At 37.6% G+C, this 19,696-nt stretch overlaps 3 protein-coding genes across 3 annotated transcripts; all 3 read left to right on the forward strand.

Annotated features, from left to right (window-relative positions):
• Positions 1-619: 619 nt before the first annotated feature.
• On the forward strand, positions 620-7,260 carry COS1 (6,7-dimethyl-8-ribityllumazine synthase / DMRL synthase / lumazine synthase / riboflavin synthase). The gene is made up of 8 exons (XM_008803006.5): positions 620-883; positions 960-1,075; positions 3,249-3,344; positions 4,338-4,433; positions 5,240-5,318; positions 6,000-6,046; positions 6,724-6,783; positions 6,897-7,260. Exons 1-8 carry the CDS (start codon positions 748-750, stop codon positions 6,933-6,935), a joined length of 669 nt encoding a protein of 222 aa, XP_008801228.1. The 5' UTR covers positions 620-747; the 3' UTR covers positions 6,936-7,260.
• A 17-nt stretch (positions 7,261-7,277) lies between these two features.
• LOC103715400 (HhH-GPD base excision DNA repair family protein) lies at positions 7,278-11,264 on the forward strand. The gene is made up of 8 exons (XM_008803016.6): positions 7,278-7,395; positions 7,524-8,537; positions 8,623-8,682; positions 8,949-9,065; positions 9,186-9,283; positions 10,140-10,690; positions 10,796-10,902; positions 11,081-11,264. The coding sequence occupies exons 2-8, from the start codon at positions 7,833-7,835 to the stop codon at positions 11,171-11,173; spliced, it is 1,731 nt and encodes a 576-aa protein (XP_008801238.4). The 5' UTR covers positions 7,278-7,395; positions 7,524-7,832; the 3' UTR covers positions 11,174-11,264.
• A 2,480-nt stretch (positions 11,265-13,744) lies between these two features.
• RAP (RAP domain-containing protein) lies at positions 13,745-19,126 on the forward strand. The gene is made up of 4 exons (XM_008803023.5): positions 13,745-13,911; positions 13,976-15,830; positions 15,945-16,027; positions 18,586-19,126. The coding sequence occupies exons 1-4, from the start codon at positions 13,888-13,890 to the stop codon at positions 18,688-18,690; spliced, it is 2,067 nt and encodes a 688-aa protein (XP_008801245.2). The 5' UTR covers positions 13,745-13,887; the 3' UTR covers positions 18,691-19,126.
• Positions 19,127-19,696: the final 570 nt, after the last annotated feature.

The raw sequence follows: 19,696 nt of genomic DNA on the forward strand, positions 1-19,696 counted from the left end.
AAGGCGCTTTCGAACTATCGTGTTTTTATAAGTAGTTTCGGCGACGGGGTATCATACTCCGACCGATGGAATTTAACTATCGTGGGATTTCCTTCATTTATTGCCACGTGGCATTTCGTACGGCACGCTAGGCGAGATAGAAAACGAATGGCGTATAATAAATATAAAACACTAATTATTTTATAAAATAATCTTCAAATAATAATATTTTGATATACATGCGCAAATACAGTAGAAGAATATATTATGTAAAATAATAAGATTACGATTGGACAAAGTAGAAAAAAATAGAATCATTCGTGGTCGCACTTTCACTTCTAAGTTTAATTATAAATTAAAAATATAATAAAAATTAAAAAAAATTAACGTATTTTAATGATGCGCACATAAGATGAAATACTAATAAAAGTAGAGGTTTTTGGTGTTACAGGAGGGACATGAGCTGCAACTTTTGCATGTATCCACAATGATCATCAATTTATATAGTTCTCAAAATATTATTTGCACGGATCTCAAAGTGGCACCATGCATATCTCAAAGCATTTTAAATTTTACTTTTTTTAATTCATCTCTACAGATTCAAAGCGAACAGTGGATCCAACGGTAGATTCCCTGCCTCTGAGAGAGCAGCATGCGACACATTTGGCGTTCCTTTAAGCGCGCCGCTTCTCCTTGCTTTCTGCGTCAAAATCTAGTACCTATTTTCGTACCGCTTCTGACTTCATAAGCGCTCCGAGAGAGAAAGAGATGGCCTCCGCCGCCGCCACTGAGCTCGCCCATCTCCTGCCATCGCTCTCGCGATCATCGAGAATTTCTCGATTGGCTACGCCTCATACCGAGAATTCTCCTCGGACCCTCGTCTCCTTCTCCTCGTCGATTCGAGGTACGCCTCGCCCTCTGGGGCTCTCCATTACTACGATCTCAGCTTGATCTATCTATCTTGATTTCGGATCATGCAGCGCCGTCGGCCGATTTGGTCTGCGCGAGAAATGGGCGGGCGCCGGTCGTGGTGGCCGCGGGCACCAGGTATCTGATGGGATCGCTGATGAAAACCGAAGGCATGCGATTCGCAGTCGTGAGATCTTCTATCGATCCCATTCTTTGTTTCTTTTTCTTGTTTGAAATTGCGGCATTGGTAAATGGGTTCTTCAAGTTGATCTGTTTATGGGCTTAAGGGCCTCCGGAGTGGGGATTAGGTTGTGGAGATAACTCGTTTGATGATTTGCCACTGAGTATGATTCCCGATGTGAATATGCAGGGCTCGCATGGGCCGGAACTGTTTAATTTTTTTGCTCCTTTAACGGTGCTTGTGTTTGCCTCGAGCATCACGCTGCCAAGGAGGTCAGCTGTGGTGTCTCTTTTGACTATCGTATTGGAGGGTCAACTTCCTTTTTCTGAAATGGCTGCATGAGTCTCCTGCAGCAGCATTGAACAGCAAACTTCCCAATGTAAAAGTACATTTAGGTCCTACTGTAGTTTGGTGTAATTTCCTGACTGAGAACATTTACAAGATTTCTAGGTAAACCAAGAAAAATCCAAAATTTACATTCTCTTAAATGCCAATTTTCTAATGGTATGGTTTCACAAGCCCCTGTCTGGCAGCATCATATAGTAAGCATCCCAGTCTTCCAATATACTGTTGAGAAAGACCTCATAACTGCCAATTGCACCTAAGGAAAAAAATTTCATCTTTATCTAGCAGAAGCAGGAGATGACTGCCTCGTGCTCATAAGAGAGTAAATTGACCCAGGCCTATCTGGTAAAAGAATAAGATTTTGGTGCAATTCATATTGAAGTTTTCATTCTTAAATAAAAGTTTTTTTTTATGAAAAGTACATCCATGTATAATGAGCATGCCTTAGATTTTTTTTTTTAAAAAAAATAAAGTAACCAACATTAGCTAATAGCAGTTGTGAGCATATGTCATCTAGTTTCAAATAAAACATGTTCAATTTATATGGAATTGGTGTTAAATAAAAAATGTGGACTTTCCTTTGAACCAGAAGAAAATGAACAAATATGATCTGTGAATTTGTCCCATAGATTGAAAAATGGGAATAGGTCTGACAAAACTTAATTTTTCTGATATTTGCTGCTTATATCAAAATGATAACCTGCTCTATAGTTAGCAAAATGACTGTGTTGCAGGACTGCGCTTAAACATGTCTTATTTCCTCAATTACAATTTTTTGTTTTCCATAAAATCTCTTCTTTTTTATGAATTATTTCCCTTATACTCACCTCATCTTTCGTAGTTCTCTCCTTGCTTCACTAAATCATTAAAGAACCTCTAGCCAAAAAATGGAATCTTGTGGTTCCAAAGCTGGATGAGATTGGCTTTACTTCCAATAGTTTATGGACATGGATACAAGAACTGGATTCGGACACATGCCCAAGTGTTTGACTCAGGAAGGGAGGAAAAAAAGAGATATGGGGATACGTAGAAAAATTGTTTCAACTAATTATATATTATTTTTAAATATGCATTCATCCCTATTATAAATGCATCAATTTTGTTAAGATTTGTTCCAAAAGCTTAAGCTTGTAGATGGATCAGCCCGTAAGTATATGAGCACCACTAGAGTTTTTAGCCTATCCGATGTGGGACTATGCTTCAACTCTCCCTCTCATGTGTAGAGCTTGAGGGACGAAACTGTAGAGGGATGGAACTCAGAGCGAGGAGCGACACATGGATTAGTAAGTGGGAGTATGGAGATATTGGTAAGCAAGAAGGAACGCATGCTCTGATATCAGGTTAAGATCCACCCTAAAAGCTTAAGCTAATAGGTGGATAGGCCCATTGGCATATAAGCACCACTAGAATCCTTAACCTATCCAATGTGGGACTATTTCTCAACAAATTTCACATCTATTCTGTTTTATGTTGTTGGTTTGATTATAATTCTTTGTGATCTATCTAGGGCTTTGAGTGCATGTCAAGAAATAGAAATGAATGTTAGAAGCTAGTTCCATTTTGAGATCTGTTTTTGTAATCCATGAAGAAGAGAATGGTTGTTTTTTTATTTTTTTACTTGTTTTGGGTGCTATGATGTAATTCAATCTTGTGGTTTACTTGTTAAATTAGAGTTAAATCTTGAAAGGTTTAAGATCTGATGTTGCATATTTCAATTCTTTTTATTTTTTAAAAGATGATTGTCACATTATTTCTCTGAAGCGATTATCTATTTCAAGAACTATTCTCAACTTACTTTCTAAAGTTAAAAAATTTCTCTGTTTTTGCCATGCAGGTCGTGTCGCGATTTAATGAGGTTGTGACAAACTTGCTCCTTGAGGGAGCTTTAGGGACTTTCAGGCAATATTCTATCAAAGAAGAAAACATTATAGTATGAACTATATCTGAAACATCTTAGTTTTCTTTTCTGGATATGCTTTTTCCCCAATTGAGCAATGGTAGCTAGATGTTTTCCTAATGGTGCAAATAACGATAAGGATGAAAAGAAATTGATATGTTGAGATTGTGTGTCCACTCTATCGTGCCTTTCTATTGGTTCTTAAATCTCATAGTTGTGCTCTGTTGCCTTGTTTATAGTTTGGGATTTTGTGTTTATGTTATTATCCTTGTTAATATCTTTGTAACAGTGAATTATTGTTCCAAATATGATCTTTTATGAAAATGATCTTTACCTGCAATTCATACATATTTGGCTGGCTAGTCTGAATTCTTTTTTGTTGTCTTCATTGTTTTTGCCTTAAATCTTCTCCTAACTTGATTGCTTCAGACATCTTTGTTATATTCAGTACATTAATTCTGACTGCTCGAGCCTCAGTTGAACTTGTTTTATTACTCTTTCTCCGCTCATCAATATTTTACCTATGACTTTATTATCATCGGACATGATTTTTGTTATGATCACCTGATGCTTTAACTTGCAGTATTATAATAGTCTAATTGATTTCTTTATACTTTTCTCGTGAATTGCTCGATTATTTCAGTGACACAAAAGTATGGGCTATTGTCACAAGTGGAAACATTTAAACCAAACAACTAGTATATATCATGTTCATGAAAAATAGATAGATGAGTATAGCAATTTGGGCTAATTTCCACTGCTGATGTTTTTTTGGTTGGCAAATTATTTTGAGTTCCCTGCTCTGAGAAACATTATCAAACCTAGCCTTATGTGCTGCACCATATTTGTCAGTCCAACTTTTGTTGGCTGCGGTGCACATGCTAGTCATTTTAACTCTTCTTGCATGATTTCTAAGCCAACAAAAATTTCAGTACTGTCATTTTTTCCTCAGAAAAAGGTGGTCGTTATTACTTATATCCTTCTTACTGGTCAATATAAAGTAACCGTTTTAATTTTTCCCTCTAGGTTGTCAAGGTTCCTGGTAGCTTTGAAATTCCAGTGGTTGCACAACAGCTCGGGAGGTCAGGAGACTTTCATGCAGTTTTGTGCATTGGTGCTGTGGTAACTTTTATCTCTTTTTTTTCCCCACCTAAATTACATCATATATTTATCTTTGGCTTATCTTTCTTTTGAAGGTTAAACTGCACTATTGTATCTTGATTAGAAATCTAACAGAGTTTGAGAATTATGGTTTTGCAACAGATAGAGGATTTGGCTTCTAAGCAAGTTGCCAGCTAATTAATTATATTGACAAATTGTTAGACATACAGTTTATATAGATTGGTTTTTAACCTGCTTGAAATTTAATTCTAGAAGCTTTGATGATGAAAAATTTCGAGTCCACAGATAAATTCTGCCAGCTTCCTCTGTTAGTTTCTGTCTCTCATGGTTCTCTCATTGAATGCCATGGGCCTTGACAGTAGGCAGGAGTTCTTGCATTAAGGAAGTCTGAGTCAGTGTTGGACTTCATGATGTACTCTTTAGTCTGAACACGGAAAGTCATGTACTTGTTTGACTATTTCCATGCCAATTCCATTCGAATGGGACAATTTTTATTTGTTGTGGGTATGGACTTGTGGTAACATGTTTCCAGTTGTTTGGTATTAATAAGGTGGTACCTAGAACTGCAATTGTTTGTTTTCTTGTCTATGGTTGCTGTATACATAAGGTGGTAGCTCTGTGTGTGTGTGTGTGCATATGTGCATGGGGCAGGCAGGTGGCCAGGCATGTGCACGTGCATGGGAGTGATCAAATAACTCATTAAGGAATGCTATTACTTAGAGTTTGTCCTATTTCCTGCAATTCTTTCAATACTTCTCCATCTTTTCCTTCTGCCCTGATCCATTATTTAATTTCGTTGTCTGTAGATTAGAGGAGATACTACCCACTATGATGCTGTTGCAAATTCTGCGGCATCTGGAGTTCTTTCAGCTGGATTAAACTCAGGTTCATGTTTTTTTTATTATATTAATTTTTTTCTTATCAATGCTATCATATATGATTTTATTTTTCATCCCCCGAGGTATTGTACATTATGGTTTTGAATATCAGTCTTCCATTTCAATGCTGTTTGTTTTCTCATTTGGCTTTTTGATGATTGGATACCCAATATGTATTATTTTGCACAGTCCTTACCGTAGAAATGACCTTTATACTGCTGCTGCATGTGCATTTTCTTGGCAATGTTTTCCCTCTTCTTATAGTTTAAAATGTCATGTTGTTATTGAATCATAGGATCTTATTGCATTTATTCTACCACTAGGGCTTGTGTCCCTTTTTCTTGTCTTTTTTTCCTGAAAGAGATTTATTTTTGGGTATAATCTCAAGGATGTAGGCAACCAAGGTACACCTTCAGTTTTTTTAAAAGTTCCCTTCCTCATAAATATTCACAGTATGCTACTGTATGATTAGGGTGAAGAAAGTCTACTTTTGCATCTTCATCCAGTGTCCAAGGTTGTATCATTTATTGTTAGAACATCACTTTCTGCACTTGTACTGTTATAGACTTGTTTTTTCCATTCTGGTAGCACCAGTTACATCTTGATATATCTTGTTATTCTTTTTAATATTTGAGACTGAATACTTGGAAGATGGAAACTAAAAGTTTTCTATTAATATTTGTTGCAGGAGTTCCATGCATATTTGGTGTTCTGACCTGTGATGACATGGACCAGGTAATTGATCATATAAATTTAGTTTATTTAAAGTGTTTCTAAAGCTTAAAGTTTACCTATTTTGAAAGAACTGTGATGTTTAATACTTATGTTATATAGATAGCTTAATTTGAACTAGGTCGGCATTGGAGTAAATTATGCCACAATAACACTTGATGCATGGATCCTCACCCTGCAATTTAGTCTTTTGTTGTGCCCATGGGGACTCTTCTAGCTTAAGTCTAAACATTTAGAGAGGTTCTTCATTTTGCATAGCAGGGTTGGAAACAGGGCTTCAATCATGTTCTGAATTCAGGAATAGTTAGGCAGAAAACAGGATGCTATTATTTAACTCTATTACTATCGATGTTAACTGAACAAAGTGTCAGTAAAATCTGGCATGACAGCCTTAAAAGGGTTGCACCATAACATGTCTGCTCTTGTAAATTTGTTCGCATGAGAATATATAATGTTTATATGATATTACAATGTATAGAAGTGTATAATATAGAATCTATTTGACCAAATCCTTTGAAGTAAATTTAATCTTCAAGTCATGCTGGACATTTGAAATGTGGTGCATTTACATGGAAAGATGGTGTCATCATGAATTTAATGTGTAAAGTTAAATCATTTTCCCTTCTTACATCATATCATTACTTTTATAAGGTGTGATGATCCCATGTTGACATGTATAGGCTATAAATCGAGCTGGTGGTAAATCTGGAAACAAGGGTGCCGAAGCAGCTTTGACCGCGGTAAGTTTTCTCTGGACTACTATCACTTTTGACTATTTTAGCAGAATCCATTGTTCTCCAAGTCAATGTTTCTCTGTCCAAATGAATGATGAGCTCTTTCATGTTCAATGTAGATCGAGATGGCCTCGCTATTTAGGGACCATTTGAAGTGAAAGAAGTAATCATGAGAAACCCTTCCAAACTGCGCAGCAGTCGGCACTCTCTCTTTCCATCTATGTACTAGAGTTGAACTTTAATTGCAGGCTAATGCACTGCCTGATGTTTCTTCCCTCCAATCATAATCTATGCGAGAGTTTTGTAGTTGCTTGCTTGAAATTCTGGAAAGGCAGCGGTGACTTGACAGTGACGGCACCTTGTGACGCACTGATCCTATGAAGAAATATTATAGTTCGAGTGGCAGTTGAATAAAATCATTGTCCTATCAATAATGCATTTAATTTTGAAATCTGACCTTCAACTGAGAAGGCCTTCTCTGTCTGTCTTCTATGTATGTGCCTTTGACTATCCACTGATGAAGGTCCTTATTGCAGAGATTGCACCCTGTTTCACAACTATATCTGACTGTACTGCACTGATTAGGTGCTTCCTATTGGTTTTATACCCCTTTCTGAGGTATAGGCAACCTTTTATTCTCTCTATATTTTAACTGAAAGATTGTATTGATGATGTACATGATAAGGGCAGCTCTCTCCTATATATGCATTTGGCTTTCTGTTGTCTAACTTGCCCAACATGGACAGGGAAATTCGAACCGTTTCAATCTCACATAGGCCATCTTCATATTAAATTCGCTCGCACACTTTTCTTTCCTCTGCAAATGTGCACTAGGGGCCATGCAAGAGAGAATGGAAGAAAAATTAATACATTCTACGTGACTAGCTCAGCATAATAGGCCCTCTGTGCTATTTGGTTGCCTGCAACTGTATTGCAGACAAACCCTAAATAAGTTTTTGGATGTGTGCAATTGCAATTGTAGGCTACAGTTCAACTGCAAAAGAAAAAAAGAAAAAAAAGAAGTCCAAGACTTGTAAATGGAATTGCAGTAAAAAATGATCACAGCTTTACATATTAAAAAAAAGAGAAGGATCACAGTTCCAACCACAAGGAATCTTGTAACTGAGAGTTTTTTGAGGTCCCTTGCATTTCCTTTCGTCCCTCTTCCTTGTAATTCGAAAAAAACCATAGAAGGAGCGATCACGTTGTTTACCGAGATCGACGGCTTACGTTCGTCCTCGGTTTTCAATTTGGGACACTCACTCCACCGAGCCCTCTCGGCGGCAAAAAAAATAAAAAAAAAAAATCTCCAGCTCAAATTTAAATCCTCATCTCTCCCCGTCTCCACATCGTCATCAATGGAAGGAGAAGGGAGACGCAAAGGCCAGGAGAGGAAAGCCAAGAGACAGGCCAGGAAGCAGCAAGGAGAAGAAGAGGAGAAAGGAAAAGCCCAAGAAGCCGCCGTCGTCGCCGCCGCCGCCGTCGCCGTCGTCAAAGATGTGGAAGACTTCACCGACGAGGAAGCTCAGAGAATCAGGGGCTCGCTCCTCCAGTGGTACGACGAGAACCACCGGGTCTTGCCCTGGCGAACGGCGAGCAGCAGCGATCACCAGAAGAATAACGAGGAGGCGAGAGCATATGCGGTGTGGGTGTCGGAGGTGATGCTGCAGCAGACCCGAGTCCACACCGTCGTCGCCTACTACAACCGCTGGATGGCCAAGTGGCCCACCCTCCACCACCTCGCCGCCGCCTCCCAAGAGGTACTTGATTAAAAAAAATACAAAAAAATCGACTGAGCTCACTACCATTTCATCATTAAACTACATTTGATTGCCTGCTTCGCAGGAAGTGAATGAGATGTGGGCTGGCTTGGGGTATTACAGGAGGGCGCGCTTTCTATTGGAGGTGCATCTTTTTTTTTACTCTATAACTTTGATGCATTTTCCATGATAAACAACGAAACAAGCAAGAAAGAAAACCATCTGACGGGAAAAATGGGACCTTTCAATGCTTCGTAGAGCCTGGTTTCCTAATTGCCCTGCCATCTCTAAATTATTGCCCTTTCTTTTAATTTTTGTTGCGTTACGTTGATGCTTTGAATAAGAAAATACAAACTTAATATCTAGATTTCTGAAATAGTTAATTCATTGGTGTGGCGGGTGGTGAATTAGGGGGCCAAGTCCATTGTTCGAGGAGGAGAATTTCCTCGAACAGCTGCTGCGCTTCGTGGGGTTAAAGGGATAGGAGAGTACACAGCAGGGGCTATTGCTTCTATAGCTTTCAATGAGGTATTCTTAAAAAGTTTTGTACTTCCTTTTTCTTTTTTTCAGTGCTATCCGATTTTTAGACGCTGGCACAAGAACATTGGACGTGAACTGTTCAGTTTGAGATGGTTTCCATGATTTCAGGTGGTCCCTGTTGTTGATGGAAATGTAGTAAGGGTGCTCAGCAGGCTTAAAGCCATCTCTGCAAACCCAAAAGAAGCTGCTACTGTCAAGAGTTTCTGGTGAGCATCAATGCTATTGCTATTGTTCATGGAATGGGAGAAGACATCTTAACAATTACTGCTCTCTTTTTTCCATATACACCAGACCCTTGCAATGCCCCTGTGATGTGCTGGATAACTTTTCTGATTTTGCTCATAACATATAGGATTCGTTTGGTTCATAGGAAGATTTTTTTTTACTGAAATATTTTTTCTGCGAAGATGATTTTTGAGAATATGATGCCCAAAAAAATGATTTTGGCATGTTTGGTTGATCATGGAAGAGTGGCACATTCCAGAATGACTTATATTTAGTCAAGTATCTACTTTCCTGAAAAAATTATATGAAATACATATTATACTCTTAATAAAGGAAAAGATATTATCTATGGATTTTGATGACTAAGGTTACTTTTGGACAAAAAAGAGACTCTAATTTCCAACTAGTGGGAAAGTAGCTTTTTCATATCCCCCATGGATTTTTCTTTCCTATAAAACATGAAAATCTTATTTCCATAGGAATGCTACTTTTCCATCTCTCTTCTTTAAAAACTCTAACTAAACAAGAGACATCTCTTTGCTTTTCCGTCGACCACACTTTTCCTCCTTTTTTTCCTGCAAACCAGATGAGTCCATAGTTCTCTTAAAGATAGCAAGAATTTCAATGAGTTAAGTTTCACAGTTTTCATGGCCAATTTGATAATTGAATAAAGTTCAATATACTCAACATTTAATGCTTGCTATGAAAACTGTTGCTGTTGGTCACAATTGAACTTTATTATGCTGTTTTTAGCAATATATTTTTGTTTTCTTCTGTGATTAAACTCAGATTTCGAACTTCAGTATAAGATATCTAAGTTCATTTTTGACGTTGTAGGAAGCTAGCTGGGCAGCTAGTTGATCCTTCAAGACCGGGAGATTTCAACCAAGCCATAATGGAACTCGGGGCAACCTTGTGCAGCACCACCAACCCTGCATGTTCTACATGCCCAATTTCTGACAAGTGTCGTGCATTTTCACTCTCCAGAAACAGTGAAACAGTCAGGGTCACAGATTATCCGACAAAGGTTGCGAGGGCCAAGCAGCGCCATGATTTTGCTGCTGTTTGTGTTGTTCAAATAGCAGAAGGTTCTGATCAGGAGGTTCTGAAGGATAGCAACAAGAAACATGCATTTCTTCTGGTCAAAAGGCCAGAAGAAGGATTGCTTGCTGGGCTCTGGGAGTTCCCATCAGTTGTATTAGATGAAGAAAGGATGGATATGGGTACGAGGAGAAAAGCAATGGATAAGTATCTGAAGAAGTTATTTAATGTTGATGTGGGAAGAAATTGCAATGTGATTCTAAGAGAACATATTGGGGAGTATGTTCATGTTTTCTCTCATATTCGACTCCAAATGCACATTGAGTTGTTGATCTTGACCATGAAAGGTTTGAACCTACTGGCTCTCTATAAAAAAAATATTGTTGCTTTGGTCAGATGTTGGTAGGATCATGCTTGTCATTTACTTATGCAGTCTTATATTGTTTATGAAGGTGGTTTGAAGCTATTGGGAGATGATGAGGATCACAGCACGATATCATGGAAATGTGTGGATGGAAGTTCTATTGATAGCATGGGACTAACATCTGGAGTACGAAAGGTAATTTCTTTGAGCATGCTGCTTGTAGCTTTGCAATTAAATTTTAGCCTTATAGATGAGTAGTATATGAGACTAAGTTGTCAGGGAAGGCTTAATTTTGAGCATCCAGCTCAGTCTGTTGGATTTATTCCTGTAATTCGGTGATTATGGAGATTTTTTTTTTTTTTTTTATATGCAGGTCTACAATATGATTCAGAATTTTAAACTGAAACAAATGTCAGCACATCCAATCAGGGCACCAAGGAAGAAGGCGAAAAGATCAAGTTCATGAGAGCAATCTAATTGGATATAGCTTGAATTGATTAGAATCCGTTTGATTTCTTGACCAGATATATTTATTGCCAAATATGGCTCGCATGCTATCCTCTGATTGTTGTCCCTAGTTGTTGTCAGTCATATAACTAAAAATCTTGATTATTGTGTCTATACATATATATGTGTGTGAAATTAACAAGGAGAAGGTGGTCTATTCCCAGATGGTGAAAGGCCAGAATTTTTCCTCAAAAAAAGTTTGATTGTAGAATTGCTTTTTGAAAGGCCATATTCTGCAATTAGATGTCTGCAATGCAAGTATAGAATAGGAAGCTTTTTAGGATGGGTTTTTCCATCTACTCTGAAAAGAAAGAGCAACAGAAGACGGACAGGAAAAAAAATATTATGCTGCAAAAGAGAGCCAGAAGTAACAGCTTAAGTACCTTAAACATAAATTTGACAGCAAATTGATATGGTCTGACAGCGTACTTTTATACTATCATACTATCAAACTCCAAAGGAAAAAGAGAGCAAAAAGGATAAAAAAAACACTCAAGACTCCAGATATACATGGCTAATGCATAGCAGTCATGGATAAACTGCAACACAACTTGTGCTGTTATTATCCTGGTTGCTTCAGGTTAATCTTCATAGTGTGTGAGATCAATCTGGAATGGCTTTTTCCCCTTGCTGACTCTCTGTACACATGAACAAAAGAGATCTGACATCAGTGATAGACTATAATATGAGTTTCACAATTTTGTAGATCAGTTTTAGGGAAGGATGCAAATACATGCTGCAATTGCTATGAGCTCTTCTAGTAGCTCTTCCAAGCGGCGCAAAGGCTATAATATTAATATTATGTACCTTAAATCATCAAAGCTGCTTGGTGAAGATTAAGTCTGCTAAATGTCATTAAAAAGAGACTTACCCATTGTGTTGGGCCATCAACAGGTGCTTTTAGGGGATTGTCATGCACCTGCCATGTGAGAAAAAGGGTCAGCAGAAACTTAAAGGGGTATAAAGATTTTCCTGGGAAGTTACTTGGAACAAATGCAGGTTCATCCCTATGCTCATTATGAAAGAGCAATTCACCTATAACTTCTTTATTAGGATCTTACTCACAAGCTTGTACAACTTATGATATGCAAATAAAGATGATTGAAGAATTCTCTCTTTCAGCAAGCAAAATAATCCAAGTATAAACTACCGTCATGATGTTCTCAGGGAGAAGACTGAAGACAAATCAAGGTTTAAGTGCAAGCCAGCATACTCCACTAATGTGAAAATAGTCGAGAAAGCCTGGTGCTAACATTATATGTTATCTCTTCTAATAAGAATGTAGATGAAGATCAAGGTTCATTTACTCAAACATGGCTAAATTATCTATTGTAAATGGAGATTGATGTTTGATCAGTCAAACCTGAGCAGGGAATTTATCTTAAAATTCAAATCAAATGATTGAAGCTCTCTCTCTCTCTCACACACACACACACACATGCGCACGATATAATCTCTTCTAGCTACAACATGAACTGAGATCAAGGTCTGATTACTCAAGCTTAAGTAGGGAAATTTTCTTTTCAAATCAAATGAATGGAGACTGTAATGAATATCATATAATCTCCCTTCTGGTTATAACATAAAATTCACAGATGGTAGACTGCAACTGCCATAGGCATCATTAAGGCCATAATAAGCATGTAATGTTATCGATTAGTTCTAAACCACTCACGTAGAGGTAAAGCATGTTGATGTTTTTCAAAAGAATAGTCAAGAATAGAGTTCTTTGAGAGAAGATAAGGAGTGATCTCTTGATCTCCTTAAAATCTCAAGCATCAAGTCCATTCAACTAAGTAACTTAAACAACAGTAACTGTAACAGAATTAGTGGATACTGGATAGCAAAATATAACTATTTATTAAATTTTACCTCCACTAATATTCCATGAACACCAACTGCAACTGATGTCCTTGAAATACATGGTATTAGTTCACGCAGACCTCCACTTGCAACACCTTCACCAACGTATCAAAAGGCAGCTATACCATTGCAAGTGCTAGCCTGCTAGGTGACCATATAGTGCTTAGATGGAAAACAAGTTCCTTAAAGTTTTATATCTTTTTTATAAAAAAAAAATTATTCGAAGAGGAGAATATGAGAAACAAGGAAACTATAACAACATGAAAAAAATAATCTTCATCTAGTTACATAAAATAATAAAATTTTTTAAGTGAAGTGGAGATCATGACCATCTATACATTTTACGTAATTTGAAAGGTTCAATAATTTATGTTGTTAGAAAACCAATCTTTTCGCATTTACTCGCCCTTATATACAAAATAATGACTATCAAATTTACTAGAAAATTTTCAAAAGATAAACTTTAACTATTACACTGGAATAATAATGGATAATAATGAAAAAAAATAACATGTGCTGCACTTAAATCACTACATGCTAAACCTAAGATTATGTATATTTACTAACTGATATATGAATTTGAAGTTAGATGAACCTTGTTCTCACGTGCAGGGCACGTGTCTAGCCGTAGCGCTAATCCCTGGGCGGTGACACGCACCTTATCGTTCTTCGCTTCGGGGGCAAGGTGCCGGCCCTTCCCATGTTCTCATCCCATTCTTCTTCTATTCTGGCCATCATCTTCCTTCCACTTCCTGAAATCTGCTGCCGAACTATCGTCTCTCGTACTGGGCAGCGATCCTTTCTCGAGAAATGATGGATTCGAATCCCGGATTGGTGAGTTCTTCCGATTAATTCAGCTCACGGGTTATAAAAATTCCAACTTTACTACCGTTTGTAGGTAAAAATGGAGCTATATTTCAGCCAAATTCTGCCAAAAAGAAGCTTCCCAACCCTTAATTTCCTCTCAAAGACCATCGAAATCTCTCCTAAGATAAGAACTGCAGCCGGGTCTTGGAATCCCAAGCTCAAGGTTTATTTGCCACGTAGAAAGATCTGTTCTTGTGGATTAGGAAGTGTTTCGGTGGATAAAAAGGGTGTAGAGGACCAAAAGGAGCTGCCTTCACAATGGGAACTGGAGTTTTTGGGAGAGAGTAGCCCACCCGGTTCCCAATCCTCCGAGATGAAACCCCAGGAAAAGTCGAGTTTGCTCGAGGACACCGAGAGCATGGATTGGTGTGTCAAGGCGAGGAGAGTTGCGTTGAGATCGATCGAGGCGAGGGGCTTGAGCAATACCATGGAGAAGCTGGTAACCTCGAAGAAAAAGAAGAAGAAGAAGAAGAGTAGTAAGCTCAAGGGAAGCAAGAAAGAGAAGATGAGCACAAAAGATAAGATCTTGGAAGATCTAGATGATGATTTTGGTGATTATTCTGAAGTAATGGACTTGGAGGAATTGGACTTGGAGAGCAGCACCGATGATCTTAAAAGGAGAATAAGCGTGTTTGCAGATGGGATGTTCGGAGAAAAGAAAGTGAGGGCAAAAGAGGCATTTATTGAGAGGTTGTCACAGTTCTCAGGGCCCTCGGATAGGAAGAAAGAGATCACCTTGAACAAAGCAATTGTTGATGCACATACTGCAGAAGAAGTCCTGGAGGTGGCTGCGGAGATGATATTGGCTGTAGCAAAAGGGTTGAACCCTTCACCTCTGTCTCCTCTGAATGTTGCCACTGCCCTTCACCGGATAGCCAAGAACATGGAAAAGGTCTCTATGATGAAGACTAGGAGGCTGGCATTTGCCCGTCAAAGAGAGATGTCTTTGCTTGTGGGTATTGCTATGACAGCATTGCCTGAGTGCTCTGCTCAGGGGGTGTCAAATATTGCATGGGCATTATCCAAGATCGGTGGCGAGCTTCTCTATTTGTCAGAGATGGATAGAATTGCTGAGGTGGCAATTACCAAGGTTGGGGAGTTCAATGCACAGAATGTTGCTAATATTGCTGGTGCATTTGCTTCAATGCAACACTCTGCAGCAGATCTTTTCTCACAATTAGCTCGAAGAGCATCTGATATAGTTCATACTTTCCATGAGCAAGAACTTGCACAGTTCTTGTGGGCGTTTGCTTCTCTAAATGAGTGTGCTGATCCTTTTCTTGACTCCCTCGACGATGCTTTTAAGGATGCTGCCAACCTCAAATGCTGCATGGAAGAAACAAGCTCGATGCCAACAGAGAGTTCTTATCCAGAAGCTGAAATCAGCGGAAATGGTCAGAACATCAATAATATTGATTCTGAAATGTCTTTATGTGCCCCCATACTTAAATTTAACCGAGATCAGCTTGGAAATATATCTTGGTCTTATGCTGTTCTTGGACGAATGGATCGTCTTTTCTTCTCCCATGTATGGACTACTCTGAGCCAGTTTGAAGAGCAAAGAGTTTCAGAGCAGTACAGAGAAGATGTCATGTTTGCTTCACAGGTTTTTTTAGCTAATCAGTGCTTGAAGCTAGAGTACCCTCATCTTGGTCTGTCACTGAATAGGGATCTTGAAGAAAAAATATCACGAGCAGGAAAGACCAAGCGGTTCAATCGGAAGACAACTTCTTCATTCCAGAAGGAGGTGGCACGGCTTCTAGTTAGCACTGGCCTTGAGTGGATCAGAGAATATGTGGTGGATGGATACACTTTGGATGCAGTATTGATTGACAGAAAGCTTGCTTTTGAGATTGATGGACCAACGCATTTCTCAAGGAATCTAGGCAAGGCTCATTAACTGATACAAATTATTATATTTTCCCTTATATCTAAACTCACATCAAAACTCATCATCTTTTACAGGTAACTAAAAAATATTCATACTGGTTCTTTTACAGGTACTCCACTAGGCCACACAATAGTGAAACGCCGCTACATTGCTGCAGCTGGTTGGAAACTGGTTTCTTTGTCTCATCAAGAAGTGAGTTATCACATAATCAAATATTATTATGAAATGAAAATATTTATGTTAAATGTAGTTTCAAATTTTTTTGTTAGATGTACAGAATGACAAAGTGCATTTTTACACTACCATATGATACTCATGTTGGTTGGTGCAATAGAAAGACTACACTCTCCTATTGACACAAATCATCTAACAGCATGTGAAGAGTAATGAAACATCACCAAAGTGAGACGTTTTTTTGTTAGAACTGATATTCTTGACATGTACACTACTGCGTACGACACAATCTAGGAAGAAAAAGAGAAACCAATATAAATTTTGGTATTAACAATATACCTGGAAATAACTTATTATTCTGCATTTTTCCTTAGAAAAAAAAATCTGTATGAAAGTGCAGGGTTCAGATGCTGCCAATCAGATGTGTCATTTGCTATGTTGCCTAAGACCATCTCTGCCTTCTCTGTTATGTCCAATCAACATGGACTTGATCTAGAATATGTATAGCCATGTTCCTGTAAGTATATAAGCAATTTTCGTTTGATGGGATCTTCTGTATGAACCAAGTTCTACTTTTGCTTCATGAGTGTCAAGAGTTTTGCCATCAATTTTCAGTGCAGTTACGCCATTACTCATCAGATCAAGACCTTCATGTCTGGGGTTGATTTAAACTCTCTAGCCTTCACTTATCATAGCCTGGTCTTCATCTTACTTCGGACAAGCATGAAATCTAGGTTGGGTTCTTACATCAAATGGATGTAGATAACTAGTGAAACAATCTTAATTTTAGTCCTAGGACATGTAAGAAAAAGAATCAAGGTGAAGAAAGGAAAAAATATGTAAGAGATATTTAATACTGATCCTACTATATGAGAAAAAGAATCCCTGTTCTCAGCTGGTTGTAGTCTTGGAAACCAGAAACCCAAAAAGCCAGTAGCTGATAAAACCTGCCAAGCAGGGAAAGACATAAGCAAGCAAGAAGATTAGGCTGAGCTGTAAAGAAAGCATGATGATGTCAGGTCAAACAAACCTTAGTTTTATAATCAAATATTTAATGCAGAAAGAATATTTAATGTCCCAGTATCTTTGTTGAAGTACCAGAAAAACCACAAAATTTATGTCATGATATGACAAATCATTTTCATATAGAAACCATCTGCAATGCGTTTTTTTTTTTTTTGTGACTGTGAGACAAAATAAAGCAGCTTGTTCTTAAAGAAGAGAGATGTTAAATAAGAAATGGCAGAACAGGGGCTTTGCTTATGGGTATAATATTTCTTCTCAAGTATTTAGTGACAGAACAATGAAAATTTAAAACTTGGAACTTTGATTTTTGCTGGATTCTTTGTTTTATGGCTTTGCAGTGAAATGATGCTATATCTTTGTAGGCTGACGCTTTATTTGGCTCCAGTGTTCTGAGAATTGGCTTCTAAGCATCTTGATCTAATGCTAATGTGTCCTTAATTGGAGGCATTTAACTCAGTTGATGCTTGAGATATGTAGGTTTTTGTCTGCCAGCTGACAAATGATACAGTTGGAATTCTGCATATAAATTGTTGGTGTGGTATCCTGAAGATAGATGATGATCAACCAATTGCATGGTGGCAATCTTATGGCGTGGATGTGCTTGTATAGTGTGTTGTTACATGTTATTCAAATGCTTCTATTTCTGCTACAATCTGCACATACTAGCTGAATCTTATGCATCTAAGATGTTTTTTCTCTGAATACTGCATTTAGCGTAAATTATGAATGCCTCATATTTTTCAGGATATGAGGCCATGCACTCATGATTTGAGTGATTTTCTTCCCTTTTATTTTTCAGATGATTCCTTCTTTCCCTATAAGATAGTTCCACCTGTCCCTCTCTCAAGGCTGAAGTTACATCTCTTCCCAAGCTTTTTTACTACTCATGCCTTTCAAAAATGAAATTTACATTAAGCTTCAATATTTTAGATATCCTCTACCTTTTAGTCATTAAGATCATGCCTGTCTTAATGGAACAAAATGACGTGCCATGTTTTGGCATTTGTTCCATACATATCCGATCCTGAACTTTTCAGAATAAATAAAATGGCTTTATCTTTGAAATGATAATTGGGATATTTCATTAGCTAATTCTTATCTATTTCTCTTTTTCCTCTTTTTTAGAGGAATGCTTATTTATTTCTCTGTGTTCCTATCGTTACAAGATTGACTTTACCTATGGATGAGAATTGACGAGCTACTGAATCTTGGAGGGAATTTCTTTTACCTATTTCTCTAAGTAAGCTATTTTACAACTTCCAAGATTGTTTCACTGTAGAAAATGGAACATGATAATGATATTCTAGATTCATAGCTATTCTGGAATCTTGCTCGAGTGTAGAGACTCATCTTTATTTGAAATATAGTTGCATACACATTGTGCATAATCATGGTTGCTTCACTGACATGCTATTTAACAAAAAGAAGAAGAAGAAAATTGGTGGTATGAAGACAAAGTTTTGTCCTTCTACTCTTCTCTGCTGTTTACTATTATAGCTTAATAGCAGTTTAAATCTTCTGTTATGACTCTATGAATATTGTCTTTGCAGTGGGAGGAGCTTCAAGGTGAATTTGAGCAATTAGAGCACCTGAGGAAAATTCTTGGTATCGACACAGCTAACAGTTTAGAAGGGACAACCACAATGAGTGGGTGAAACCGTCCTGGAGGATGCTAGTGATGACATCTTGATACGCGAGGCGATGGTAGCCAAAGGCATGAACTCGGAGATATTTCTTGTTTTAAAATGTGAAATGGTATATATATATATATATATATATATATATATATATATATATATATATATATATATATATATATATATGTAATCACTACGATATGTAAGCAATTTCCTCTCACCCAGAGTGTTAAATTTTCTTTTACCAAAAAAAAGTGTTGATATTGATTGGATGTCTTTTTTATAAAATATAAAACTTAATTTTAATATTCAATACAAAAGTCTGTAAATCCAGATGCCCAATATGTTGAAGTATTGGGAAACCCTATCAGAAAACTAAGAAACCTAAATATGACTTCTCTAAATCCTTTTACAGTCAGAAAAGGGTCCTCTGTGCTCTCTCCTTGCCCCTGCAGGTGTTCAACCAAAGCAGCTACTTCTTAAAATAGGACTGACTAGCACTCTACCTGACATTTTCCCAATAGTAAATCAAACATCAGCTATATTTTGGATCTCTTGCAACAGCAGATGTAAAACCTCCTCAGTGTGCCAAATATATCTTCCATCATCATTTCACATGACATTTCCAAAGCCATAGCTCCAGGTATACAATCTTATATACTTGTTCTTGAGGCTCTGTGCTGCCTAATATAGCTTAAATTAAAGTAATTGTTAGATTTATGATCCAACAGCGACGGTAATACCATATGCTGCTGATAAGAGGAAGAAAGAATCAAAATAGAAAACATCAATATTATGTACGGCAACATAACATGATATTGACTAGAATTTGGCACCCAAAGACATACAGCTATCGACAAAACTTTGATCTATTTCTTGAGTGCTCGAAGAATAGACAAAAAGCAGGTTTTGGATGGAGAAGAGAATACAAACCTCATTAGCTGGCCAGTTCCTTTAAGAAGATTATCCAAATTAAGCAATTTATGTCTTGTAGCTAACCACCATGCATGTTAACCTTCAAAGG

This window comes from Phoenix dactylifera, chromosome 4 (assembly GCF_051530095.1).
Source record: "Phoenix dactylifera cultivar Ajwa chromosome 4, Ajwa_hap1_PhDact_Kaust_v1.1, whole genome shotgun sequence".
NCBI lineage: Eukaryota > Viridiplantae > Streptophyta > Magnoliopsida > Arecales > Arecaceae > Phoenix > Phoenix dactylifera.

Excerpts from the sequence above, each read along its gene's own strand:
- COS1 (XM_008803006.5), top strand. The coding sequence starts at position 748 with ATGGCCTCCGCCGCCGCCACTGAGCTCGCCCATCTCCTGCCATCGCTC. Across the intron at positions 884-959 it reads CTTCTCCTCGTCGATTCGAG|CGCCGTCGGCCGATTTGGTC; the intron begins GTACGCCTCGCC and ends CGGATCATGCAG. Across the intron at positions 3,345-4,337 it reads TCAAAGAAGAAAACATTATA|GTTGTCAAGGTTCCTGGTAG; the intron begins GTATGAACTATA and ends TTTTCCCTCTAG.
- RAP (XM_008803023.5), top strand. The coding sequence starts at position 13,888 with ATGATGGATTCGAATCCCGGATTG. Across the intron at positions 15,831-15,944 it reads GCATTTCTCAAGGAATCTAG|GTACTCCACTAGGCCACACA; the intron begins GCAAGGCTCATT and ends GTTCTTTTACAG. Across the intron at positions 16,028-18,585 it reads TTTCTTTGTCTCATCAAGAA|TGGGAGGAGCTTCAAGGTGA; the intron begins GTGAGTTATCAC and ends TTGTCTTTGCAG.
- LOC103715400 (XM_008803016.6), top strand. The coding sequence starts at position 7,833 with ATGATCACAGCTTTACATATTAAAAAAAAGAGAAGGATCACAGTTCCA. Across the intron at positions 8,538-8,622 it reads TCGCCGCCGCCTCCCAAGAG|GAAGTGAATGAGATGTGGGC; the intron begins GTACTTGATTAA and ends CCTGCTTCGCAG. Across the intron at positions 8,683-8,948 it reads GGGCGCGCTTTCTATTGGAG|GGGGCCAAGTCCATTGTTCG; the intron begins GTGCATCTTTTT and ends GTGGTGAATTAG.